Source organism: Saccopteryx leptura, chromosome 10, assembly GCF_036850995.1.
Source record: "Saccopteryx leptura isolate mSacLep1 chromosome 10, mSacLep1_pri_phased_curated, whole genome shotgun sequence".
NCBI lineage: Eukaryota > Metazoa > Chordata > Mammalia > Chiroptera > Emballonuridae > Saccopteryx > Saccopteryx leptura.
Genome location: NC_089512.1, coordinates 40,645,843 through 40,673,675, shown reverse-complemented (window position 1 = coordinate 40,673,675; position 27,833 = coordinate 40,645,843). Strand labels below are relative to the sequence as shown.

The 27,833-nt window shown below is 41.1% G+C and overlaps 2 protein-coding genes and 1 non-coding gene across 4 annotated transcripts in view; 1 reads left to right on the top strand and 2 right to left on the bottom strand.

Moving 5' to 3' along the window:
* Positions 1 to 15,528, bottom strand: part of NCK1 (NCK adaptor protein 1) — a 95,441-nt gene extending 79,913 nt beyond the window's left edge. The window contains exon 1 of the mRNA XM_066350976.1: positions 15,429 to 15,528. The gene's annotated coding sequence lies outside the window, so the exon portion shown is untranslated. The remainder of the gene's footprint in view (positions 1 to 15,428) is intronic.
* Positions 15,529 to 22,880: 7,352 nt separating this feature from the next.
* The window catches only part of SLC35G2 (solute carrier family 35 member G2), a 70,537-nt gene continuing 65,584 nt past the window's right edge, over positions 22,881 to 27,833 (bottom strand). For both annotated transcript variants that reach the window (XM_066351552.1, XM_066351551.1), the window contains one exon: positions 22,881 to 24,315. In XM_066351552.1, the coding sequence (XP_066207649.1) occupies positions 23,063 to 24,301 (1,239 nt within the window). In that variant the 5' untranslated portion in view covers positions 24,302 to 24,315 and the 3' untranslated portion in view covers positions 22,881 to 23,062. The remainder of the gene's footprint in view (positions 24,316 to 27,833) is intronic.
* Positions 25,262 to 25,337, top strand: TRNAA-GGC (transfer RNA alanine (anticodon GGC)). Its single transcript has one exon. It is a non-coding gene; the product is annotated as a tRNA-Ala (tRNA).

The window sequence follows — 27,833 nt, the reverse complement described above, 5'->3', positions numbered from 1 at the left end:
AACAGTACTTGGAACATCCCAAACCATGACAAACAGACTATGGAATCACTTTCAAGAGACTGGCACAGTACAAAGAAGATGAGGGTAGGGTCGTTCATCTGCCACAACAGCAAGAGATGACCACTACTTTACCTTATTGGCAAGAAGGAACAGGCTCAATGCAACAGAGCTGCAGGGACAGTTGCTTGCTACTACGAGACAATGGATATACACCCAGACCATACAAAATCAGCTCCATCGTGCCGGTGACCAATGGTATGCATTCCATTATCTGCTGCACTCTGTCATCTGCTGAACATCATATAACCCATAGAAGCTGGACTGATGAGCACCGTCATTGGACCCATGATGAGTGATAAGATACGTGAATTGACCAGGAATTCCAAACTGCCCTTTTGATGTTCCGCTTATCTGTCAGATCTTGCCCTTACTCACTGGACTATCGCCCCTGAGGCAGAGGAATCCCAAGAAGCTGGCAAGCCGCCCCAAGGAGGAGCATTCTGGACATAGCAGGACTTTTAATTCAACACTCACTTGCTCGAGATTCTCCTTTACCCTATAAAATTCGTCACCTTAGCTTGTATTGGTGCCTTTCTCCCTGGAGAAGTGCCCAGCAGGATTCCTTTCTTCCTTTCAATAAAGCCTGTTACTCTGGTCTTTTCAGACTCCCATGGATTCCAACAATGAGTGGTTAACTGTCCTCTGATGAGTCAAAATTCAGTCTGCAGCCTGACAATCATCGTGTCCTGATCTGGCATGAAGAAGAACACAGAAGAATCCACGTTTCATGTGAGAAAGGGACTCCTTTGGTGGTGATGGAATTATGATGTGGGCTGGCATCAGCATTGGTGGTCCTATGAACTGCCATGTCATCAGAAACGAATAGCTGACTGCTGTCAGATATCAAGATGAGGTCCTGCACCCTACAGTGGTACCCTATGCTGGAGCAGTTGGAAACAACTTTCTTTTCATGGACAATAATGCAAGGCCCCATTGTGCACATCTCGTCAACAGCATGTTTCAGGAGGCAGCAATCAAATGCGTGGACTGGCCCTCACGTTCTCCAGACCTGAATCCCATTAAACATGCTTGGGATGTACTAGAAAGACGTCTGGCAAACCCCCCAATGCCTCTCACACTTCTTGAGCTGGAAGTTGCCCTGGAGCAAGAGTGGCAGAGGAGGATCCCACAAGAACTGCTAGACACTCTGATCCTGTCCATGCCCCATCGCTGTCAGTGTTTTGGCAGTCTTGGGTGACCATACACCCTACTGAACAGTCAATGTGTAGCCCTCTCGTCCAGTTTGACACCCCCCCCCCCGCCAATATGTCACTTGCTACTCAATCATGATAATTGAGTTTGCATCTCATTTGCATAATCAAACAACTTTCTTTGACTCATTTGTTTTCCTGATGTTCTTGTTTAATAAAAAGAAAACACATGCCTTTTTTTTTTTTTTTTTTTCATTTTTCTGAAGCTGGAAACAGGGAGAGACAGTCAGACAGACTCCCGCATGCGCCCAACCGGGATCCACCCTCTGCCCACCAGGGGGCGATGCTCTGCCCATCCTGGGCGTCGCCATGTTGCGACCAGAGCCACTCTAGTGCCTGAGGCAGAGGCCACAGAGCCATCCCCAGCGCCCGGGCCATCTTTGCTCCAATGGAGCCTTGGCTGCAGGAGGGGGAGAGAGAGACAGAGAGGAAAGCGTGGCGGAGGGGTGGAGAAGCAAATGGGCGCTTCTCCTGTGTGCCCTGGCCGGGAATCGAACCCGGGTCCTCCGCACGCTAGGCCGACACTCTACCGCTGAGCCAACCGGCCAGGGCAACACATGCCTTTTTTTAATCACTTCATATTCATTTTAAAATATCCTCTAATTTTTGAGAGCAGCGTATTTTCATCTTTTTTATGATCCAGCATATGTCAATTTGGGGAAAGTTTCCATAGAAAATTTTTTTAAAAATCTGTATTCTGTAGGTGCTAGGTGAAATGTCCTATGTATACCATTTAGACTTATTTGTTAAATATGTTGTTCAAATCTTTTCTTTTGACTTGTCTTATTGTTCTACTAATTATTCAGAAAGGTATGCTAAACATACCATATTATGCTTATGGATTTGTCAAATTCTCCTTTGTTCTGTCAGTTTTTGCCTACCATGATAGCAAAAACTTGAATAATAACAGTTAAGGAACATTATTTGTAGGCAATGATGTCTCTTTGTTCATATGATTTTTTATGAATAACAGTTGGCAACAAAAACATTTAAAACACCCATCTTTGAATTCAGTTACTTCACACTAGAAATTAATTCTAAAGCCCTTAATGTGCACCAAACACTGCTTAGCAGTTAAAGGATTCATAAATTCTCACTTAATCCTTATAATAATCCTTTTATTAGATATCATTCCCATATTACAGATGAGAAAAATGAGGTTTACAGTGGCCTAAGCCCAGTTTATGAAGCCTATACTGGAATTTAAGCTGTCCAACTCCAGAATACTTAAATTTATATATACTGACATGGAAGGCTGTTTATAAAAGCTAAGTCAGAAAACAATATATACAGCCTGACCAGACGGTGGCACAGTGCACAGAGTGATGGCCTGGGACGCAGAAGACCCAGGTTTGAAACCCAAGGTCACCGGCTTGAGCGCAGGCTCACCAGCTTGAGAGTGGGATCATGGTTGCTGGCTTGAGCCCAAAGGTCACTGGTTTGAAGCTCATGGTCACTGCCTTGAGCAAGGGGTCACTGGCTTGGCTGGAGCCCCCCTGGTCAAGGCACATCGGCGAAGCAATCAATGAACAACTGAAGTGCTACAACTATGAGTTGATGCTTCTCCTCTCTCTCCCTTCCTGTCTGTCCCTATCTGTCCCTCTCTTCTAAAAAAATAAAAACAAAACTATAGCATGTGATTCTATTGTTTTAGTATGAATTTGAATATTCATAGAAGCAAATCTGGAATATACATCTTAAAAATAAGTGATAAATACTACAGACAAGATAGCATTTAGAGGAAAGAAAAGAATTATATTAAGAAAACTAATGAGACTACTCACACAATTAAGATTAAACATAACTGAGTTGGCCTACAGTCAGGACTTAAAGGAAAAGACATTTTATTTCTTATAACAATGTAATTCCTGTTTCTCCCACTCTGACATGTGGCTCACATTAATATTCCCTTTCATTTCTAATATCGAGTGGAAAAATACAACGGCACATATGTGTGTGTGTGTGTGTGTGTGTGTGTGTGTGTATTATCTCTGCCTGGAATAGGTTCTTGCCCAGAGCTGATTTATTCTGCCAATTATGATTTACCAACTACAGAGAAGATTGATGAAAATGATTTATTTAAAATGACTTAGGCCTGTTCTCAATATTACAAATGCCTTTTCTCACATTCTTCAAAGTACATGCACTCTATACTCTACACATAGATGACAAGACAAAGCACAATGCATACAGACCCATATTATATGTTCTATGATTTATTTCATCAACATTTTGTTTTTCCTACTCTTTGATATTTTACATGAAAAAAAAAAAAACACAACTCTGATAATAGAGTATATCCTACCAATTCTAAGTCATAACTTCCATGATATGCACTAAATTAAAACAAATAGCTTCAGGAAGTCCTGACTGTAAAGCTTAAGTAAAAATAGTGGTAGGCTAGAAACAACTTCATTAAAGGAAATCAGAAACTTTATAACAATGACAGGGTAAGCAAACTTTTTCTATAAAAGGCCAGATAGTAAATATTTTAGGCTTTGTGGGCCACAAACAGTCTCTGTCATATATTCTTTTTTTTTTTAACAACACTTTTAAAATGTAAATCATTGTTAACTGAGAGCAGTAAAACAGGTTTTTGAGGAGTTCCAATTAAAATAGATTTAATGCATAAAAATTTTAAGAAATTACCATTATTTTTCACTCCATAAGACGCACCTGACCATAAGTCACACCTGGGATTTTAAGGAGGAAAATAAGGGAAAAAGAATATTCTGAACCAAATGGTGTGTTAAAATATTTAATAAAATATACCACAATATTTCAACAATGTAAACTCAACAGCAGTATTAATAACCATTACCACTGTTATTAACAAATGAAAAGAGACTTTAATGTTCAAATACTCTTCTAGTTGTCTGCAAACCCAGGAACTCACCATTGCTAATGTCAGAATTTAAGCTCAGTTGCTCACAATCACTGGTATCACTTTCTTTGCTATTTTCATATATGATACCATCTTCTGTGCCATATAAGGCATCGCTAATGCCACATTTTTTGAATGACTGTACCACGGTTTCATTATTCACTGACTGCCATGATGTTTTCACCCATTCACAAACTTTTTTTCCCTGTATTTTTCTGAAGTTGGAAATAGAGAGGGAGTCAGACAGACTCCTGCATGCGCTCGACCAGGATCCACCTGGCACGCCCACCAGGGGGCGATGCTCTGCCCATATGGGGCGTCACTCTGTTGTGACTAGAGCCACTCTAGCGCCTGAGGCAGAGGCCATGGAGCCATCCTCAGCGCCTGGGCCAACTTTGCTCCAATGGAGCCTTGGCTGCGGGAGGGGAAGAGAGAGACAGTGAGGAAGGAGAGGGGGAGGGGTGGAGAAGCAGATGGGCGCTTTTCCTGTGTGCCCTGGCCGGGAATTGAACCCGGGACTCCTGCACGCCAGGCCAACGCTCTACCACTGAGCCAACCGGCCAGGGCCCCATTCACAAACTTGAGTGATAGTAGGTCTCTTCATTCATCCAGTTGGTGTCAGATCATAATTACCAGCAGCCATCCATTTGTTCCACTCTTCTCGCATAAAGTCTTTAAACAGTTTGTTGATGGAAATGTTGAGAGGTTGCAACTGGCTGGTAAGACCCCCAGGAATTACAGCTAGATGAGTCTTCATTTCTTTCAAGTTTTTTTTGTGTGTGTGGTTTCGCTAATATGTGCTCTAAACTGGCAAGTGCTAATAGGTCAGATTTTTTCAGAAGCCCTCTAGGACATTTGGACCAAACTTTTTCAATCCACATTCTCATTCCATTTTTGTCCATCCATCCTTTCTCATGAATCCCCCTGCTGTTGCACTAGGGTAAGTCCAGTTATTTTCGATTCTAATGTCACTACATAGGTAAATTACCTGGATTACAGCTGGAATAAACTGATGAAGATGAGCAGCACAGCCTGCTCCCTCTGCCACTGCTTTGCCTGTGCTCACACTTGCTTCCCAGCTCACTGCACGTGCCCCTCCCCTATCTGCCAGCCAATGAAATGCTATTAAGCTGGCAACAAGTGACGTCAGCACGTCACATACAGCTCCAGCAGCTGCAGCACAGCCCTCCACCATTGCAGTGCGACTCTCACGTCTGCCCTGGATGATGTTAGATAAATGCACCCACACAACGTGGCTTGCCTCCCCTCCTGCGCTGCATGCAACTGTGGAAACTAGAACCAGGAGATCACTCAGCAGATGCTAGGTTTCTACACACACACACACACACACACACACACACCCTGTGGTGGGCATAATTACGCTCCAGCTGGCGCTCATTCTACATACGTTTACCAGCACAGTGCCCTGTAGCAGCTAAAAAAAAAAAAAAAAAAAAAAAAAAAATCAACATTTGCTGCATAAGACATACAGGCATTTCCCCTTCCACTTTGGGGGGGGAGTGCGTCTTATGGAGTGAAAAATATGGTAATAAAGGGCAAAACATAAAGGAAAGCAAACAATAGCAACACAACTTTGGAAGCTAAAAGACAGATGGACAACTGGTAACTAACAGTGAATTCTGCAAAGGTGAAGCTAATCCTAACTCCTAACAGGAGTTAAAAAACCCAATTTATACCTTGGAATCTTCTAAAGATTCGGGAATTGGCAGGACCTGGTACCGTTTAAATCAAGAGAAGAGTTAAATACAGAAGACTGGATAAAATCTGTCTGAGAAGCAGTTAAATCCTCGGAAGTTTCCTCCCCAAATCTACCTGATAGTTGCTTACCCCATTCTGAATGAGGGGTCTCCAGATATCATTAAAGACCTGAATACAGAAAGTGGGGGAATGAGAAATCCAGACACACACACACACACACACACACACCCTGGGGGACAAACCTTCAGCCCTTAAGCAGATTGAGTTTTCTCCTCATGAACCTGATCCAGGAGGAAACCACCTCCCATATATCAGCGTTTTCTCAAAAATTGGCTCACTTGGACCACCGTGCAATTAAGTCCAAAGTGTTTAAGTAACCATCAACCCAAGTTTACTATCATGAGATAATAACCAAGGATTACTAACGCTTGAAGTAACCCTCCAACATAATAAAAGTTAGAGACCAATAAAATAGTCTACAAAAAAAAGTTTAAAAAAAATTCAAGCCTCAGAAATCAGAAATTAAAGATAGTGCATCCATGAAACAAGCACAGGATGTTCTCTATGCAAAAAAAAAAAAAAAAAAAAAAAGGAACTCTTGAGAAATCAAAATCTTGACAGCAAAAATGAAATTTTCAACAGAAGGCTTAGGAAATAACATTAAGGGCCCTCCCACATAAAAAAAAAGTAGAAAAGATTAGGAGATGGAAAACAGCAGGAATAAGAATAGAAGTCCAGTCTAAGAGATTTAAACAAATTAAGTTTCAGAAAGAAATCGAACAGGAAAGCACTCTTATGGAATGAATTGTGTCATCCCCCAAAACTCATGTTAAAGCCCTAACCCCTAATGTAACTGGATTTGCAGATAAGGACTTTAGGAAGTAATTAATGTTAAATGCGGTCATAAGGGTGGAGCCCTAATCCAAAGGACTGATATCTTCATAAGGGGAGGTGAGCATAAGATATGGCTCTCTCCACAAAAACGTTTTGTAAGGACACATTGAAAAGGCAGCCGTCTATAAATCAGGAAGAGATTGCATCAAAAATTAACCCTGGTGGCACCCTGATCTTGAACTTCCAGCCTCAGGAACTGTGAGAAAATAAATTTCTGTTATTGAAACCTCCCAGTGTATGGTATTTTGTGATGGCAGCCCCAGAAAACTAATATAACCCTCAATAAAACAATTCAAGAAAATAACCCAGAACTGACAAACATAATTTTGCAGACTTAAGAGGGCATAAATATATCCAGGAAAACACACAAAGAAGGATATATGCCAGGTCACACACTCAATAAATTTCATAATACAAGAGATACAAAATTCCAAAGGCAAAAAACATTAGGATCAGGAATCAGAATGTCTTGGAATTCACAAAAGGATCACAAGATAAAAAGCAATAGATAGATGCCCTCTGAACTCTGAAGGGAAATTATTTCCAATCCAGAATTCATTACCCAACCATATCAAGCAGGAAGACAAAGAAATAAAATTAAAAATTGATTAACACACATCTCAACCTTTCTCAGGAATATACTGTGGGATATATATACTCCATCAAAAAGGGGGGATTCCAAATTAAAAAAAAAACTACATGATTCACAGGCAATAGATTTAACACAGAAGAAAGGCAATGGGAGTTACTACTTTCATGGTAAAGAAGAAAGCTGGTTCAAAAACTGGCAGACAAGGACAGAGCAATTCCACTTTCAGGTATACAAACGCAAAATAACTGAGTAAGTATGTCTACTAAAAGACTTCTAAGTAAATGTGCATAGCAGTTTTGTTCATAACAGCTAAAAATTTGGGAAAAAAACAAATATCCATTCATGGTTAATCTTTTAAAAAACTGTACATTCATTCAATGGAATACTACCATCAGTACGTGAGGGGACTATTGCTGCATCCAACATCATGGGTAAATCACACAAACACAATGTAAAGCAAAAGTAGCCATTCACAAAAGAACATATACTTATGATTCTGTTTATATTAAGTTCAAGAACAGGCAAAAACAACCTACGGTGATATAAGTTAGAATAGTGATTATTTCGGAGAGTAGGAGATTTTGATTGAGAAACATGACAGAGTCTTCTGGAGCTCTACGATGTCTATAACTTGATCTGGGTGATGCAAATATGATGTCTACAAATAGAGAAACTTGTTGATCTATATATAAGGTCTACCGGAAAGTTCTGTCCGTTTTTGGAATAAAACAAAATACAAATTTTTCTTACCACCAATAAACTTTATTAATTTCCACACCAATCCTATCTTCTGAATATGGTCCGAAATGGCTTGCTGAGCTGAATTAAGCCTTTCTGCGATCTCCGATGTTGTCAGAAAAGGATCTTGCTCCAACATGGTCTTAACAACATCGTTATTGATCAAAGATGGTCGCCCAGAATGTGGCTTATCAGAAAGGTCGAAATCACCTGTTTCAAATTTTTCAAACTGTCTTCTGCATGTCCTATCAGAAACTGTACCTTTACCAAACACTTTCAATAAATTTCTACATGCTTCTGTAGCATTTCTTCCTTGTTGAAATTCGTAAAAATTACAGTGGCATAAATGAACTTTATCAGTAGCCATGGGTACACTATCGCTTCACACATAAGACTAATGTGAATCAACTTTGTCTTAGTTAATTTGCTACGTCAGTATGTATACATTAAGTAATAAAAATAGAGAGGCACACATGCGCCAAATAAACATGTGCTTACGTGTCGAAACTTGTTGTGATAGAAATGGACAGAACTTTCCGGTAGACCTTATACATCAAAATTTATGCACTTTGCAATTTAAAAAAAATTTAATACATTCTCTAAGCAACTTATAAAATAAATTAATGAGATTTTCAATTGAACTCCGTACATCAATTAAGCCTTTGAGTAGTAAGGTTTTTGTTAACCCTTTGAGTGAGGACAAACATGAAAGTTTGTACTACTTAAACTTAAAGGGTTAACCAAAAGGAGAAAAGGTCTTATACACAAAGATCTTGACTACAGAGTTATTTATAATAGGTGAAAAAACAAAACACAAAAAATCAAACCTGGAAATAATACAATAAGTGAGTGCCACGCAAACCCTGGACTGCTCTAGTGGGAAAGAAAAATTATTTGGCATCTTTCTGTTACTAGCCAACAAACTTAATACTAAGGGAGCTATCTGTCGAGGAAGAGCATGTTCACTTATTCCAAGGCAAAAAAGAGTTTGATTAAGCAAGGCTCAAAGAGCAGTCCAAAGGAAGGGAAAATGGCAAGAGATGAAGCTAGAAGCAGGCAAAAGACAAATCATGGAAAGTCATATAGGCCTTTTAAAGAATATAAAAAAGAGCCTGACCAGGCAGTAGCGCAGTGGATAGAGCGTCGGACTAGGATGCAGAGGACCCGGGTTTGAGACCCCTGAGGTCGCCAGCTTGAGTGCGGGCTCATCTGGTTTGAGGAAAAGCCCACCAGCTTGAACCCAAGGTCGCTGGCTCCAGCAAGGGACATATGAGAAAGCAATCAATGAACAACTAAGGTGTTGCAATGCACAATGAAAAACTAATGATTGATGCTTCTCATCTCTCTCCATTCCCGTCTGTCTGTCCCTGTCTATCCCTCTCTCTGACTCACTCTCTCTGTAAAAAATAAAGAAATAAATAAGAATATAAAAAAGAAATGAGCCCTGGCCAGTTGGCTCAGTGGTAGAGCATCAGTCTGGCGTGTGGAAGTCCCAGGTTCGACTCCCAGTCAGGACACACAGGAAGAGCACCCATCTGCTTCCCTACCTTTCCTCCTCTCCTTTCTCTCTATCTCTCTCTTCCCCTCTGGCAGCCAAAGCTCCACTGGAGCAAAGTTGGCCCAGGTGCTGAGGACGGCTCCATGGCCTCCACCTCAGGTGCTAGAATGGCTCCAACTGCAGCAGAGCAATGCCCCAGAGGGGCCAAGCACCACCCCCAGGTGGGCATGCTGGGTAGATCCCGGTCAGGCGCATGCAGGAGTCTGCCTGTCTGCCTCCCACCCCCCAGCACTTCTCACTTCAGAAAAATACAAAAAAAAAAAAAAAAAAAAAAGAAAGAAAAAGAAATGGGGGGGGGGGGCACACACAGATCTTTCCAGGGAAGCAGAATTCCGGAGGAAGAGGTTGTACACAAAGTATTCTAAGTGTTTCTAAAAGTAAAAATTATCGTTCAAGAATATGTAGTACTTGGGAGATAATGAAGCATTTCCCAGGAAAAATTTCCAACGTCTTGTTCAATCAATGAAACATTCTTTTATAATATAGCTGGAATACTTGAAAAAATAAAAGGCACATAAAATTCTTTGCTATATCTATTATTTGAATTTATATAGATGCAACATGATTTGGAAGCATGTATGTAAGCTTTTGGAAGGTTGATTCTTTAAAAAAAACAGCAACAAAACCCTTTTTAGAAGTATCTACTTTCTTAAAAGATTTCTAGCCTGACCTGGCAGTGGCGCAGTGGATAGAGTCGGCCTGGGATACTGAGGACCCACATTCAAAACCCCAAAGTTGCCGCCTTGAGCAAGGGGTCACTGGCTCTGCCAGAGCCCCCCGTGAAGGCACATATGAGAAAGCAATCAATGAACAACTAAAAGTGCTGCAACTTTGACTTGATGTTTTTCATCTCTCTCCTTCCTGTCTAAAATAAATAAATAAAAATAAAAAAGTTTCTCCAAGACATATACTGCTTAATCTGTTTGAAAGCAGAAATTATTCATACCATATTTATGCCCAATTCAGCAATCCTTATGTACAATTTCACGAATAAAAAACAAGAGAATCAGTATTTCAACTGTTCAGTTTAGCAAATAATAAGCCACTATAAACCAAAAAGAAAAATAGCTTCCAATCTGTTTCAGACCAAAAGAGTAAAGCATCCCCTCTACAGATGTGATAGTTTTCTGTGCTGTCCTTACACAATTCACCGCTTGCTATATAAAATGTAAGAAAAATACCACAGCAACCCTATGTTGCTGCTATACAAGAGACTTTAAAAGTTAAAAGGGGTAGGGGCCTGACCTGTGGTGGCGCAGTGGATAAAGCCTCGACCTAGAAATGCTGAGGTCGCCGGTTTGAAACCCTGGGCTTGCCTGGTCTAGGCACATATGGGAGTTGATGCTTCCAGCTCCTCCCCCTTCTCTTTCTCTGTTTCTCTCTCTCCTCTCTTAAAAAATAAATAAATAAATAAATAAAAGGGGTAGGGGGTACGAAGAACAAATATATGTATAAAAGATCTCAACTCCCCAAATAAACAAATGATTTTCAGAGTGTTCTGCTCAATAAGCAGATTGCTCAATAATCTAGTTGACGGGAAAACGCAGTAGCAAAGTAAGAGTGTTACTGTTCTAAGAATTAAAAAGAGAACTTTTAGACAGATAATTAAATTTAGTTAAGTGATAAACCCTCAGTAGTTTCCTCCAAACCATTACATAGTTCCCATTTACTCTCAAGGCCCCACAAAGATACAGTCTCTTTATCAAGAGATTCAAACAAACTCCAGCAGTAAAACCTCTAAGAGATTCATTCACTATTTAGTGAGTCACAGGACTCAACTGTAGAGATAACATTTTTGTTAATACAGCTGAAACATCTAACAAGCATCAAAAAGACTTTATGTAGACTTTTAAATCATTTCAATAATTATAAATGAAATATAATTAGTGAAAGTTCCCCTGCCCTCATAAAAAAGTGCTGAATCTATGAGAAGGCATAAATACAAAATGAAAAATGTAAAGCAAACAACAACAACAAAAAATTGCAAGAAATTAGTATAGTTTCATAAAGACTATATAGAAAATATGTAAAAATACATTGAACTGGCCCTGGCCAGTTTGCTCAGTGGATAGAGGATCAGCCCAGCATGTGTATGCCTCAAGTTCAATCCCCAGTCAGGGCACAGGTGAGAAGCAACCATCTGCTTCTCTTCCCCTCCTTCTCCTCCCCCTTCTCTCTCTCTTCCCCTATTGCAGCCAGTGGCTCAGTTGGTCCTACCATCAGTCAGTCTAAGGCGCTAACAATAGCTTGGTTGATTCGAGCATTGGCCCTAGATGGGCGGCGGGGGGGGGGGAGGGGGGGGTCAATCCGGGTCAGGGAGCATGCAGGAATCTATCGTCCCTCATTCCACTTAAAAAAAGTACAGAACTTAAGTTAGGAAATCAAGGGTTGAGTCTCAGCTCTACCACCATCACAAGATATGTGAATTTTTATGCAGATATTCTGTATGAACTGGATTTTCCTTAACTATAAAACAAAAAGTTGGAGTCCAACTTTCCCACAATACTGTTCTATTTTATGATACAAGCCTACATTGGATTGAAAACTAAAGAAATGGTAAAATAGGCTGACCAGGTGGTGGCGCAGTGGATAGAACGTCGGCCTGGGATGCGGAAGACCCAGGTTGGAACCCCCAAGGTTGCTGGCTTAAGCACGAACTCATTCGGCTTGAGCACAGGCTCACCAGCTTGAGTGTGGGGTTGCTGGCTTGAGTGTGGGATCACAGATGTGACCCCATGGTCGCTAGCTTGAGCCCAAGGTTGCTGGCTTGAGCAAGGGGTCACTTGCTCTGCTGTAGCCCCCCCCCCCCCCATCAAGGCACATATGAGAAAGCAATCAGTGAACTAAGGTGCCACCATGAAGCATTGATGCTTCTCATCTCTCTCCCTTCCTGTCCGTCCCTATCTGTCCCTCTTTCTGATTCACTTTCTGTCTCTGTCAAAAAAAGGAAAAGAAATGGTAAAACAATAAGGGATATGGGTTTAAAAGAAAACACAGGAAACAGAAAGATCTGGAAAGCTGCACTTTAGAAACAAAAATGAAACTTGAACAAAATTTTACTTCATTTGCTACTTGGGTACCTTAGGAGAGAATTTTTCTTTTAAAGAATAGGCTGGCTATGCATAGAAATTCAAAACCTCAACAGATATAAAGGTAAAAAACACAGTCTAAATGACAAGAGATTGTTGGTGTGGTTAGGTGGACAGCTCCTATAGAGAAAGAGTGCTGTCATTAGGAAAAATAGGTTTTGAGTCAATTGTTAGGAGGATACGAATTCTGAACTATACTCTGTAGGTAACAGGGAGCTATCAATTTAACAGTGAGGGGTATGTTCCAAACATTTTAAGTTTAGGCAGAAAGCAGGACACACTGACTAAGAAAAAAAGAAAGAAAACCTAGTGAAAAACTAGAGGAAATAAACAGGTATTTGAAAGAAATTTCAAAAAATGGCTGACCAAAACTGGCCAATGATACATGGATCAAGGAAGTCAAAGATAAATCTAAGATTTGTGTCTGGACAATTTAAAGCATAATATCATCATAACAGCGTATGGAATCAATTTTGAGGAAAAGACTATAAATTCTATCTTTTAAACAGTTTAAAGTTAGAATCATCCAGATAGAATTGTTGCCTTAATCTCTGAAAGTCATTTTTGGCTCTGTCAGTTGTCTCCCTAAAACTGGATGGCAAAGTATTTATGAAGAACTTGTTAAATGCTAATTGTTTTACAGTTTCCTCCAATTTTACATATCAACTAAATAATGATTTAGTCTTCTGGTGTAGGTAGAGAACATTTAGTCTATTTCTATACTACTAAGACAGAAAAAAAAAATGGACATCTGGCCCTGGCCGGTTGGCTCAGCAGTAGAGCGTCGGCCTGGCGTGCAGGAGTCCCCGGTTCAATTCCCGGCCAGGGCACACAGGAGAAGCGCCCATCTGCTTCTCCACCCCTCCCCCTCTCCTTCTTCTCTGTCTCTCTCTTCCCCTCCCGCAGTCGAGGCTCCAAGGACGGCCCGGGCGCTGGGGATGGCTCTGTGGCCTCTGTCTCAGGCGCTAGAATGGCTCTGGATGCAACAGAGTGACGCCCCAGAGGGGCAGAACATCGCCCCCTGGTGGGCATACCGGGTGGATCCCGGTTGGGCGCATGCGGGAGTCTGTCTGACTGCCTCCCCATTTCCAGCTTCGGAAAAATGAAAAAAAAAAAAAAAAATGGACATCTGTTATTTATTAAATCAAGTTTCCTGACAAGTGATTTATCACAATCACATCAAATCGACCTTGAACTTTGGCAGTTCCAAAAGTAAAGTAAATCCACTCAATAACTAATAAAAAGTATCACTCAATAACTAACAAAATATTCTATGTATGCTTCACGTTTTATTTACATGGACTAAAAGATAATGCTTAAAAAAATAAAGCACATAATTTAAAATTTAATATGTGAACAAGCACAAGTAAGGAGTCTTGACCACTCTGCAAAGTGGTCAAGATATTATAGCTTTTTTTTTTTACAGATACTATAGCTCATTCCCACAAATTACAATTTCCCCAAAGAAAAAAAAATCTGAGCTTGTGATCAAGATGGAATGAAACCGTTAACCAACCAATGCATAATTCTTGAATTACAATCAAACTATGAATGAGATGCCTATTGAAAAACTGAACATTATTGACAATTACCAAACAAAACCTTCTTGAATTATTTCCCCATTTACTTGGAGATCTCGCTGAAAACTGAGACTTTAGGCTCAGCGTTTTATGGTTGCTTAATAAATTATATGGTTGGGTTTTTAGAAATCCACCGAAGGAAGATTTTTAAAAATGAATACCTCTTGCAACCCTTAACAATTCTGACCGGACATTCAGCTAGCTTCTTCGCTCGTTACCCTAAATGGGTTATAAAATTCTCCTTAACTTCATTCTTTCCTACCTCGTAAGGTTTCTTACAGAATCTAAAGTGTAAAATTATTTTTAGGTGACCAGCTCCTTAGTTCGACATTAACTGAACGTCTACAATGTTACAGTTCTCAGCCCTGAACAAAACCCAGCTTCTTGAGCTCCTAACAGCAAATTTAACTTTTATGGAAACACATAAGATTACAAAACCAACCTACCAAGATCGTTTTTTAATTGGATATATTACAACTCAAAAGCTCACAGCCCAAGCACCTACAGCAAGTCCACACGATTAAAATAACCCAGATTTCCCAAGAACGAGGGGAACCGGCTGGGTGGGGGGAGGGGCAGAGGGAGCATCCCGAGGATGTCCACACTCTGCACAGGGCTCGGGCTAGAGATAAGCGCGCCCTTTCCCGTCTCTACCACGTCCCTACCTTCCCGGCCTTGCATTAGGCCACAACAGACGAGACTTTTAGAGGAGGAAAAGAAACAGAGAAACGCGCACGCTGCACTCAGGATCTCCCAGCCTCGCAGAGGTGGCAGCCCGGGATACTCATCCCCGACCTGGCACTACGGTGGCGGGCAGCAAAGCGGCGGGGCCGCGCCCCCCAACCCCCAAGGCAGTGGCCGGAGGGTCGCGCGGAGCCGCGATGCAAACACCCAGACCCAGCCGAGTGGCCTCCCCGCCCCCTCCGGCTCAGCTCCAGGCCGGCAGACGGCGCCCCCGGGGCTAACTTCGCCAGGGAAGAGGAAGCGACGCAAAGATGAGCCGACTGTACGGACGCAGAGAGAAGGAAAGGCTCTCCGTGCGTCTTCCTGTTGGCAAAGACGTCTCTCCTTCCCTCTGCCGAGTCCCTGCGGCCCCAGCTCACCTGAGGAGGACACTGGGACGCCGCCGCGGCCACCGCGATTGCCGTTACGGCACGAGGCCTCCCCTCCACCGCCGCGTAGCTCTCTGGAGAGGGGCAGGGCGAGCGCCGCGGATAGGCGGAGCTGCGATGCCGATTGGCCGCGAAGCCGTGGGCGGACCCCCGCGGGCAGGAAACCCTCTCTTGGCCCAACTTGATAGGCTCGATCTTCCCTATCTTTCCATCCCTGACGCGAGGGCCGTCTGCGCCGCACTGGGATTGGGCGGGTCCGCCTGTCAATCAAGCATGCTGGGCGTGTCGTGAACTGAGGCTGCGCGGCGCAGGGAGAGCTGGAGAGGGTGAGAAGCTCTGGCCTTCATCTAGGCTCGCGTTGCTTTCTCCTCCCCAACTGACTACTTTGGGCCTTCTCGCCCCCTCAGGAGAGACTCCACAGCAAAAAAATGACTGCTTCCCGAGATCAGCCCCAACTGCTCTGGGATCTTCCTCCAGGTTTCTGCACCTGAAGAGAATCTTTGCGGATGAAGGTGCTTGGGGGGCGGGGAGCAAAAAAGAAAAACCAAAAGTCCTTGAAATGGGGACCTGAAAGAAAAATGTAAGGTGTAGGCTTAATTTAAGCCACAAACCGAAATAAGATGGCTCTAAGGGTTTTCAAAGTGTCGTCAGACTGGTGTGTAGGTAACTTCCAGTCTTGTTTGCGGCAGTCATGCTATGAGGAGAAAGCCCAGTGGCCTTGGTGACAGGCCGGCCCACTCTTAGGGGCCCAGCACCAGCCTCCTGCCAGGTCATTAGTAAGTTAGTTCTCCTGACGCGAGGCTACAGCCCCCCACAACATGTCTCATTTCTTCCTAACCAGCTTTTGTGGCTCAGGTTAGGCTTGCCTCCTCAGGGAAACTTGCTTGGGTGACGTACCTTTCATTGAACACTGATATATTCTCCATCCAGGTGTTGAAATACTTTGCCCATATTCCTACCTAGTCTGAAATAAACTGCGTTTAAGTCAGGAACCATGTCAGTGTTGTTTTTCCCCAGTGCGTAGCATGTTTCAGACATATCCTTGGTAAATATTGTTGAAGGTGTTAATACAAATCCCTTTCCCATTTTTAATCCTGGCCCTGACACGAAGTCCCAAGAGTTCACACTTTTCTGCATATAACTTCAAAATTCATTTGAATGCAAATAAGTGTGTAGGTTGCTTGCCATGTATAGTATCACAAGGTCAAGCTCAAATTACCTGTGGACTGTTCCTGGCTTCAGGGTAACTATTGGAAATAGATCATGGATCTCTAAGCAATAGCAAGTCTGTTATTGCTGTACATTATTGGCATCCACAGTGAATAATGTAAGTGAATTTTGAATTTACTCTAAGGGTCTGAATACCATTGTATATTTGATTGTGGCTGCTGTGGACTGAATTGTGTGTGCCCTCCCAAAATTTGTATGTGGAAGCCCTAACCTCCAATCTGACTGTATTTGGAGGTAATTAAATTGACTGAGATGATAAGAATGGGGCTTTAATCCTATAGGATTAGTGTCTTTATAACAAGAAATCCCAGAGAGCTTGCTCTCTGTTTTAACCATGAGAGGACACAGTGAGTGGGCAGTCATGTACAAGCCAGAGAGTTCTTACAAGAAACTGACCATGCTGGCAGCCTGATATGGAACTAAGCCTGCAGAACTATGAGAAATTAAATTTTTATTGTTTGAGCCACCCAGTCTGCAGTATTTTTTAACAGCAGCCTGAGCTGACTAATACAATAGTTTTATTTGTTGATACATCTTATAGTTTATGGATTGAGACATTATAGTTATTTTTTTTTTGTATTTTTTTAATGAAGCTGGAAATGGGGAGGCAGTCAGACAGACTCCCGCATGCGCCTGACCGGGATCCACCCTGCACGCCTATCAGGGGCCAATGCTCCGCCCATCCGGGGCGTTGCTCTGTTGAGACCAGAGCCACTCTAGTGCCTGAGGCAGAGGCCACAGAGCCATCCTCAGCGCCCGGGCAAACTTTGCTCCAATGGAGCCTTGGCTGCGGGACGGGAAGAGAGAGACAGAGAGGAAGGAGAGGGGGAGGGTTGGAGAAGCAGATGGGCGCTTCTCCTGTGTGCCCTGGCCGGGAATCGAACCCGGGACTTCCGCACGCCAGGCCGACACTCTACCACTGAGCCAACCGGCCAGGGCTGTATTTATTCTTGACATTGGAGAAACCATTGTCCAGAGGTTCAAACTATTTCTCCAAAATCACACAGGAAACTCTTAGGAAAATTTAGTTCAATCCTAGTTACACATAAAACGTGATGGAGACAGGGATGTGTAAAGTAGTCTTTGCCATAAAATATACCTACCGTAAGTGGGGAAAATAAACCCAGAAAAAATATGCTTGAGTCATAAATTTAGATTTTATTTTGTAAGGGTATATGTATTTTGAATGGGCCAGTGTTCTAACAGACCCTTCACAAGATTTTGATGCAGATTTCTTGACTACCATGTGCCACCTACTGAAGCAGTAGAATCAAGAGATTCAAAACTGTTTTAGTTCCCTGTAAACATGTTTTATTATTTCCTTTAGTTTTTTCGCTTGTTTCCTCATCACCCATTTTTATGAAGAACTCTTTTAAAAAAGAAAAACTCAAGAAAATATATGAAAAAGAGAAGAAGTTAAAAATTAAGGAAACAAATGAAAGAAGAAGGCATGGATGGAAGAATAAATAGGCAAAAAGTCATGTATGAAATTGAAGTATGATGAAGTTAGAAAGAATGGAGTCCATGTTCTTATGGGGTGAGAGTTATTCCAGAGACTGACTTTCACGCACAATCTCTCCAACTTCCAAACAAACATGCATGTTGCTTTTTTTTCTTCTCTTTTAGCGGAACTCAAACCAAAAACAGGAATCACCTTTGCTAATTAGTGCTGAGTGGACCAGGGTCTAGCTAGAATCAAGCAACAAAAAAAATTAGGTCAGCTTAAGACCTGTGAACTGGAAATGGGGCTTCAGATGTGAGTAGCTAATCTGTCTAGGATAAAAACTTGCAGGCAGCTCACTTCATTAATCCCCAAGAAAAGGATTGAGGAAGACAAGGAAAAAAAAATAAGCCTCCATGTCTCAAGGCCTTTCCCAGGAAACTTGATAGTTTTTGGTTAGACTCAATTAGAGAAAATGATCTCATTAGCATAATTGTCAGGTAAAACTGTTTAGGACCAAAAAGTAGCCCTACCTAATAATCAGCAAGAAATAACTAATCACAGGTTCAACTGTGAAGTATAAAAATTATACTTGGACCCTGAAAACAAAATTTAATTTCTGGATTGAATATTATTATACTTTTATGGGAATTCTACAAAAAATTTATTAAGAGTCTACTCTGTGGTAGGTACTACAATAGGTACTGGAGCTCTAAAGATCAGTTGTAAACTTAACGGAGCTCAATCCAGTGTCAGAGAATGAACAGATACTTATTAATATACTGTAGTAAGTACTGTGATAGTATGTACAGGGAGACATTAAGCCACAAGGGGAGGAGAGTTGTATAGGTAGGCTAGTTAGACAATACCACATTTCCCCATGTATAAGACGCTCCCATGTATAAGATGTACCTTAATTTGGGGGCCCAAATTTTTTTTTTAAATGTATTACATAAAGTTATTGAACTCAAGTTTTATTCATCATAAAATTCCTACAACTTCTCATCACTATCAAAACTCCCATCCAATTAGCTTGTCCTCATCTGTGTCTGATGACGGACGAATCACTGTCTTCAACAATGAGTATAAAAACAAGTGCAAAAAAGCGGGAAATGCAAGTAAAAAAAATCTCCAACCACTGTATAACGCACACCCAGTCTTTAGACCTCAAATTTTTTGAAAAAGGGTGTATCTCCTACATGGGGAAATACGGTAAGGCAAAAAGAAGGGCTTTCTACATAGAGAAGTCTGCATAAAATAGGTATTACACAATAATATTCCTGGAGCAGAAGATAACTGACAATGTAAGCAATACTGGCTTATTGAAGTTAAGGACCTTAAACTTTATCCTATAGGCAAGGCAATGAGAAGCCATCAGAGGGTTTTCTTTTAGCATTTTAAAATGTCCTTCTGTTGTTTTCTGGCCTCCATTTCTCCCGATGAGAAGCAATTATCATTGCTTTCCTGAGTGTCATATGTCTTTTTTTCTGGCTGCTTTTAAGATTTTGGTGTTTTTTGTTTTATTTTGGTTTTTAATCTGTTTATCAGCAGTTACACTTATGTTACTAGGTGTGGCTTTCTTTGTATTAATGCTGCTTGGGTTTACATATCCCTGTTTCTATGTTTTGCTGGGTTTGTTGTTTTTTTCCTTTTTCTCAAATTTGGAAAACTTTTGGCTATTAGCGCTTCAAATATTTTTTTCTGCCCTACTCTCTCTTCTCTTCTGAGACTATATTTATGCTAGACTTAGTCCTTAGTACATGTCATTCTAGGCGCTGTTCATTTTTTTTCAAGTCTTTTTCTTTTCTTTTTTTTGTGACAGAGAGAGGCATAGATAGGGACAGACAGGAAGGGAGAGAGATGAGAAGCATCAATTCTTTGTTGTGGCATCTGAGTTGTTCATTTATTGCTTTCTCATATGTGCCTTGAATGGGGGGCTAAAGCAGAGCAAGTGACCCCTTTCTCAAGCCGGTGACCTTGGGCTTCAAGCCAGCAGCCTTTGGGCTCAAGCCAGTGACCCTGTGCTCAAGCTGGTGAGCCTGTTCTCAAGCCGGATGAGCTCACACTCAAGCCCGCGACTTTGGTGTTTCAAACCTGGGTCCTTTGCATCCCAGTCTGATGCTCTGTCCACTGTGCCACCACCTTGTCAGACTCAAGTCTTTTTCTTTCTGTGCTTCAATTTGGATAATTTATTTTGAGAGCCAGTGTCTATAATTCCTGGAAAATCTGAATGTTAATGTTTTCCCAAAAGCGTAGGCACCCTACTAATGACTATGGATTCTGTTGGGGAAGGTTTGGAGAAAGATTAGTGAAGAAAATAGAAATCACAAGATATTACAACAGAGAGAATTTAACACTGATGTGAGACAAGATATTAAGAAGCTAGGAAAATAAATTCCTTGGCAAGTGGAATGGGGAAACAGCTGAACAAACTGAGCAATTTACAGGCAGATAATAAATCACAAGGTCTTATCTTACACATTTCAGACTGCTGGGGCAGACCTGCCTCAGTCCCGGTTTCTTTCAGGTGACATTCTTTGTGGGTGAACTGACTAAAGAATGACTTCTGCACTCATTTTGATGCATCGACATAGTGAAGGACACACCAGGAAAGCTAATGAGTATTCTATTGAGGTCCTCCCCTGAGACCTCCCCTTAAATTCCAGCCTTTAGAAAACAGATAAAAACCCTTCAGACAGAGAACCCAGCATGTGCTCTCTCTAGAGCAGTGGTCCACAATCCCCGAGCCACAGACCAGTATCGGTTTGTGGGCCATTTGGTACCGATCCACAGAGAAAGAATACATAACCTTCATTATTTCCGTTTTATTTATATTTAAGTCTGAACGATGTTTTATTTTTTAAAAATGACCAGATTCCCTCTGTTACATCCGTCTAAGACTCACTCTTGACACTTGTCTTGTAAGTTCGACAATTATATTTAAAAATACCACAGTTTTTATACCAGTCGCATAATTTTATTTTGTGCATTTATCCGTCCCACCCTAAAGGCCGGTCCATGAAAATATTTTCTGACATTAAACCGGTCCGTGGCCCAAAAAAGGTTGGGGACCACTGCTCTAGAGCATGCATACCTCCTTTCTTCAGGGGTGTATCTTAGCTTCTTCCTAAGCTCTAGGAGTCCCTATGAAACTTGCATTCGGGAACAGAGGGCAGTGGCAGCTTGTCCCTGGCTAACCCCCTGAACCTGTTTCCAAGGGTCCCTCTTTTGTCCTGTAACTTGTTTCCTGAGGTCACACAGCCCAACTGGCTCACTTCTGTTTCTGTGACTTTCTTTCTAAAAGGCCAAGGCAGCTCTCTGAACAGCCTGCTCGAATCTTCTCTTCAGATATACTTTTGCTGTGCCTGCTAAATAAACTTCCTCTTGCACTAGAGTTCTTGGCTCTAAATTCTTTCTTTGCCAAACTCAAGAACCAAAAGCCAACATTGTCCATAACAGATGAGCTGAAAAAGCAAAAAAGGAACACTGAAGTAGCCCAGAGGTGATAACTGTGAGAGCAGCTACCTCCTAAGGCTAGTGAAAAAGAGGAATTGAGATTGGACTATCAGGTCTCAGAATCTCAGAGGAATGACCCACCTAAACCATAGCTCCAGTTCCTGAGAGGATGCTGTCTAGCTGGCCCTCCTCTACTGAGAGGGATATGAAGAGGCTGTTTGGGGATGGAGGTGTACCAAAAGAAGCTCAGGGCTGAAATCAATTGCTTCTGCTGGAACGGGGGGCCATTGCTTATTGGTGAGGTAACAGTGATAGAAACTGCAAACAAATGGAAAGCAAGAAGTTCTTTTGCCCCTTCTCCTGACTTCCAGTCTCCTTCTAATGGCCTTTAATGGAGGAACCTAGTGAGACATCAGCTACCATAGGAAAAATGTAGTTTGCACAGTCTGAGCCATAGCATCACAGAGGAAAGTATAGAAGGGTGAATTGAGAGCTCAGTAACAATAGCTTAATAACCAGCACCATATCAACATTGGTTTGTGCTAAATTAGTAAAAATTTCCCAAATCAGACCCAACTTAATGCCACCTTATATGCTTTTACAGACTTTTTAGGCCCTTTTATAAAGAATCAGAGGATACCATGTTGTATCAATTTTCTGCTATACTTTGATTACTGCTAGTGTCTTTCAGGGCCAAGGAGTACCTGTACTAAAGCTCATACATGTACTAGCTACAAAATCTAAACAAGGGAAATTTTGGAAGAAATCCTATCACTGAAAATAAGTAGACCCTGCCCCTTATTAGGCCTCACACCATAAGTCAAAAAATGGCATAGACTAAGTAGAGCTGGCAAGAATCCATTCTTACTACCTCCATTTCCTATGCATTGCCTAATACAGCATAGCAAGAGGAAGAACAATTTCCTGTTCTAAGGTAGAATAAGCACCATTGTCATCGACAAACTAACTCCTTTCTTGTGTTCCCTCTTTTTGCCTTAACACAAGCTCCCTTACCCAGCCAAATCACCTCTACTTTTCTAGTGCAAGTACATAACAAACAGGGCTTGGTGTGCAGCATTTCAGCTTACAGTGTACTTTTCACAAATGAAGATTTTTGAATATTGAAGGATTTTGTTGAATATTTAGAAAACACTGGGCATGAACATTTTTCTAATGTTTGAATTTTAGGACCACTGAAGTTCTGTCTGAAAGGGTTCATCAACCCTGTGTTGTTCTTTAGTGATGTAAGTTTAACATTCTCCTTCTACAACAATTACCTTATGCTAATAACAGGAAAGACAAGAGGTTCATGGCATTTCACGTATTTAATATTTGTTTTTGAATATAATAGGCTAGAATATATTTTTCTACATCTGTATATTGTAATTAAATATTATATAGCACTCTGTCAATTATACAACACAAAAGACATAGGTGAATATTAAAATGGCAGTGTACCTATTAATAACTGATGGTTAACAAGATAATAATCAGGTATTCATTTAATGGGAGAGTCTAATATTTCCTGATAATCCTGCCTTCTTAAATTCCTCCAGTAAAGTTTATAGCCAGCAAGGACAAAAACACTAATCATAATGATTGCCCCTCCAAAGACATCATAGACACTAGGAAATATGTGTAACACTAGAAGCTGCAAGACCATTGCTACCACAATTTCCAGATGTTGTACTGTGCTGACCAAAGCTGGATGGAATTTGTCCAAGGCATAATAAACTCCTAAGAATGCTGCAGTAGAACAGACGCATATAGCAATGAGATAACTCCAGGTTTCTACATCTAATGGAATAATGGGTTCTTGAAGAACAAACATAGTAGATATTCCCCAGATTGTCCCAGTCCAACCAAAGGTAAACAGTGCAGTCCACATGCTAATCTTCTCCTTAATGGATCTGTATACTATCATGGAAAGAGCTGTGGTCAGCCCAGCCATCACAGTCATAGTGTATCCAAAGGCTTCTTTCCAAGCGTTTAACAAGGAATTTTCTTCATTAACTAAATTGGGAATCATGACAAGACAGACACCTAGGATGCTACAAATAACTGTAGCCATGTCAATAAAAGCCATTTTCTCATCTACAAGTAGAAGAGCTAAAATGGCACTAAAGACTGTGGTTGTGGCCCTCCACATAGTGGTCCCATTGCTAGGAGGAACTATAGAAAACGATGTATAAGCACAGGTGATAGAGATGACATTACATACACCATAAAAAAAGAGTCGTAATCTATATCCACTGGGGCCAAATGGGGCCTCCTGGTAGTAACACACAACTAACACAGATAAGACCTGCAATACAGAACGGATAAAAATCAGTTCTAGAGATGGAACCTTAGAACGATCAGAAACAAGCCTAGTGATAAGAGCTACACATCCATGAGCCAAAGCAGATCCAAACAGCACTATCCACATTTTTCTGGATTGAAAAATGTTTTTTTCTGCAAAACTCCGGAACTGACCAATCTCATTGGTCATTGGGTCTTCTGTTGGTGGAGGTTGGGTATCCATGGTTCCAAAAAAAGTTCTTCCTTTTCTTTTCACTTCACTCAGGAGGCCTTTTTTTGGATTTTCTTCCATAAAATTTCCATAATCTTCATTAATTTCTTCATATCCATCATCCCCAGGCTGGGGATAATGAGAAGTGTATTTCACCATCACAGTGTTGGGATGTATTTTCACCCGTTTTTTAACTGGATATTTTTTGGAAGGAGAAGTATCCATTTCTTCAAATAATTCTATTTAAGAAAGAAAAAAAGACAAATGGACATATTCATTTAGTTGAAATTTAGTTTTCATTTCTATTATAATCATATAAACTAATTCAATAATAGAAATAGAAGTTGCAAAAGAAGTTTTTCTTAAAAGTGTAATAGGAAGAGATGATCTGGTAATATGCCTTATTAGATATATAAGGCCCACTGAAATGATCTACCCTTTTACCTTCTCATTTTAAGTCTGCTCCTGTTTCTCATTCTGCTTATTTTTTTTACTCATTAAGCTCTATTTCATATCTTTCTTTTTTTTTTATAGAGACAGAGAGTCAGAGAGAGGGATAGATAGGGACAAACAGACAGGAACGGAGAGAGATGAGAAGCATCAATCATCAGTTTTCCGTTGTGACACCTTAGTTGTTCATTGATTGCTTTCTCATATGTACCTTGACCACGGGCCTTCAGCAAATGGAGTAACCACTTGCTCCAGCCAGCAACCTTGGGTCCAAGCTGGTGAGCTTTTGCTCAAACCAGTTGAGCCCGCGCTTAAGCTGGCGACCTCAGGGTCTCAAACCTAGGTCCTTCCGCATCCCAGTCCAACACTCTATCCACTGTGCCACCGCCTGGTCAGACTCTATTTCATATCTTTATGTCACAAACAACTGATATTTTTCCATCTTTTCATTCCTACCTGTCTCTCTACCAATTCAATGAGAAAAACATAACCTAGGTAAAAACTTTCCTTCTCACTGTGTTTATTTGTCTATATTATAAATTATAAGTAAAAAAGTCCCTTCCTGTCTGTCTGTCCCTCTCTCTCTCTCTCTCTCTCTCTCTCTCTCTCAAAAAAAAAAAACAACATACAAAATGGTGTGGAAAAATGTTTAATAGGGAAATTTGCTGTAGCTTTCTACATGACCCTTCATACAATGGAATACTATGCTATGCATCCATTAAAAATGACAATGCAGCCCTGGCCGGTTGGCTCAGTGGTAGAGCGTCAGCCTGGCGTGCTGGGGACCCGGGTTCGATTCCCGGCCAGGGCATATAGGAGAAGCGCCCATTTGCTTCTCCACCCCCACCCCCTCCTTCCTCTCTGTCTCTCTCTTCCCCTCCTGCAGCCAAGGCTCCATTGGAGCAAAGATGGCCCGGGCTCTGGGGATGGCTCCTTGGCCTCTGCCCCAGGTGCTAGAGTGGCTCTGGTCGCGGCAGAGCATCGCCCCCTGGTGGGCAGAGCATCGCCCCTGGTGGGCGTTCCGGGTGGATCCCGGTCGGGCGCATGCGGGAATCTGTCTGACTGTCTCTCCCCGTTTCCAGCTTCAGAAAAATACAAAAAAAAAAAAGACTGCAGTTTTTTACTTACATGGAAAGATGGTCATAACACATTGAATAGGGAAAAAGTTAAGCTTCTTTTAAGGATTCTATGAAATAATACACATAAAGAATTTTCCACAGTGCTGACATACAGTATACTCTCAATAATTGTTAACAGTAAATTCAGCTTCCTTTCACCTATAATTAACTCTTTTGAAACACTGGGAATCTTATACAATATTCTTTCTTTGAACCCTGTAGTTGTTCACCCAGTTCTCTTTCATTATCTAGCTATCCATTTAAGAACAATTTCCTTCCAAATGATTACTCCACTCCCAAAAGAAAGAAAGAAAGAAAGAAAGAGAGAGAGAGAGAGAGAGAGAGAGAGAGAGAGAAAAGAAAGAGAAAGAAAGAAAGAAAGAAAGAAAGAAAGAAAGAAAGAAAGAAAGAAAGGAAGAAAGAAAGAAAGAAAGAAAAGAAAAGAAAAGAAAAGAAAGAAAGAAAAAGAAAGGAGGGAGGGAGGGAACCTTTTTATTTGTTTATTCTCATGACATACTTCCTTTTCCTTGCCAAAAACCTATCAGTTCCAGGATCTTAAACCATGGTCCAAATATCAATCTCTATTTTGTTCTTCAACACCATCTGGGTAGCCAACTGTTCCATTCCTATTTACTACTTTCTTTTCTACTGGATACTGCCTTCAGTTGGAAAAAGTTATATAATAAACCACCACCTGTGCCTCCAAGCCTTTCAAATTCTTCCACTTGCAGTCCTTCATGCATGTTGCAATCAAGCTAATTTGATGTTCTTTTTTTCCAACTTTTATCAGGACATTTCCACTTCAAATTATGACTTCAGCTTAATAACAAAGTTAATTAATAGTCATGGTCTCCCATACAGATTTTCCTTCCCAAACTTCCTTATTCATATTTGCAATACCACCATTTCTAATTCCCCAAACTAGAAACCAAGGAAAACTCTGAGTTATCCTTTCTGCGACCACACTTCTGTCTGGTCATCAATCTTACTGTTTTTGTCCTTGAAATATTTCCCTTCTTCCAGTTTTACCTTTGTGATTCTGGATCAGGCTATTGTTCATTCCTATCTAGAATACTACAATAGCATCCTAACTAGCCCCCTTGAATCTCAATCTTTCTCACCTAAAATCCATCTATTCTATATTATACTACTATACATTAATTTGTCTGTAAAAGACTGAAAACAAAACTTCCCTCAAGCTTTCCCCATTCAAGAACCTACAGTGATTTCCTACTGACTACCTCATTGAATCTCATTTCCTCTGGTTGGCTCTCATGACCTTGCCTAGTGTAGAGCCTATCAATACTGGCTTCTTAACACACATATTTTGATCAGTCCAGTGTTCTTGTCCTCACTCCCCACGTGTACATATTATTTCTCTAAGCCTTTATTCTCAATATTTCCCCACTGCTCCAACTTTCTAAATACTCATCTTTTAAGAAGGCCCAGTACAAATTATGCCTTTTAGAAATAAGCCTTCCTTAACCATTCTAGCCACTTATTTTTCTTCTTTGTTTAATATCTTCAATAGTTCATCTAATTTTGTAATCTAATCATTTTATTATTTAGTTGTCTTAACTCAGTAGAGTGTTGTCTCCAGTTATTGTACCCAAACTTGCTATATTAAATCTCCTTTCTTTGCTAGTCAGCAAGTATCTTAATGACATCTCAGATAACATAACTTCCCACTTGCTGTCCATTGTTAAAATTGTGACATATCCATTCAAAGCTTCCACCTTCCCTACAGCATGCCCAATTTATAGCTCCAAGGCCATGAGTCAGGAGAAGATGTAGTCTGTTATTTAAGTCCTCCCATTTCCTCCCTTGGGAATCTATGGGGAAGGCAATATGGTTTGCCTCCATATCCCTCCATATCCCTCTTCTAAGGTTTAGTTCCACTGGTGTATTGGCACAGGGAAGAAGAAAAAGCAAAGGGACACATATCTCATATATTGGCTGCTGTTGTGTGATGGCTTTTTGATTTATAAACTTGGCTAGGCTGAACTACATTCCCCAGTTATTTAAACACTAATCTAGCTGCTGCTGTCAAGGTATTTTGCAGACCCTGGCCAGTTGGCTTTGCAGTAGAGCATTGGCCTGTGGTGTGGATGTCCCAGGTTCAATTTCTGGTCAGGGCACACAGGAGAAGTGACCATATGCTTTTCCACCCCTCCACCCCCACCACAGCC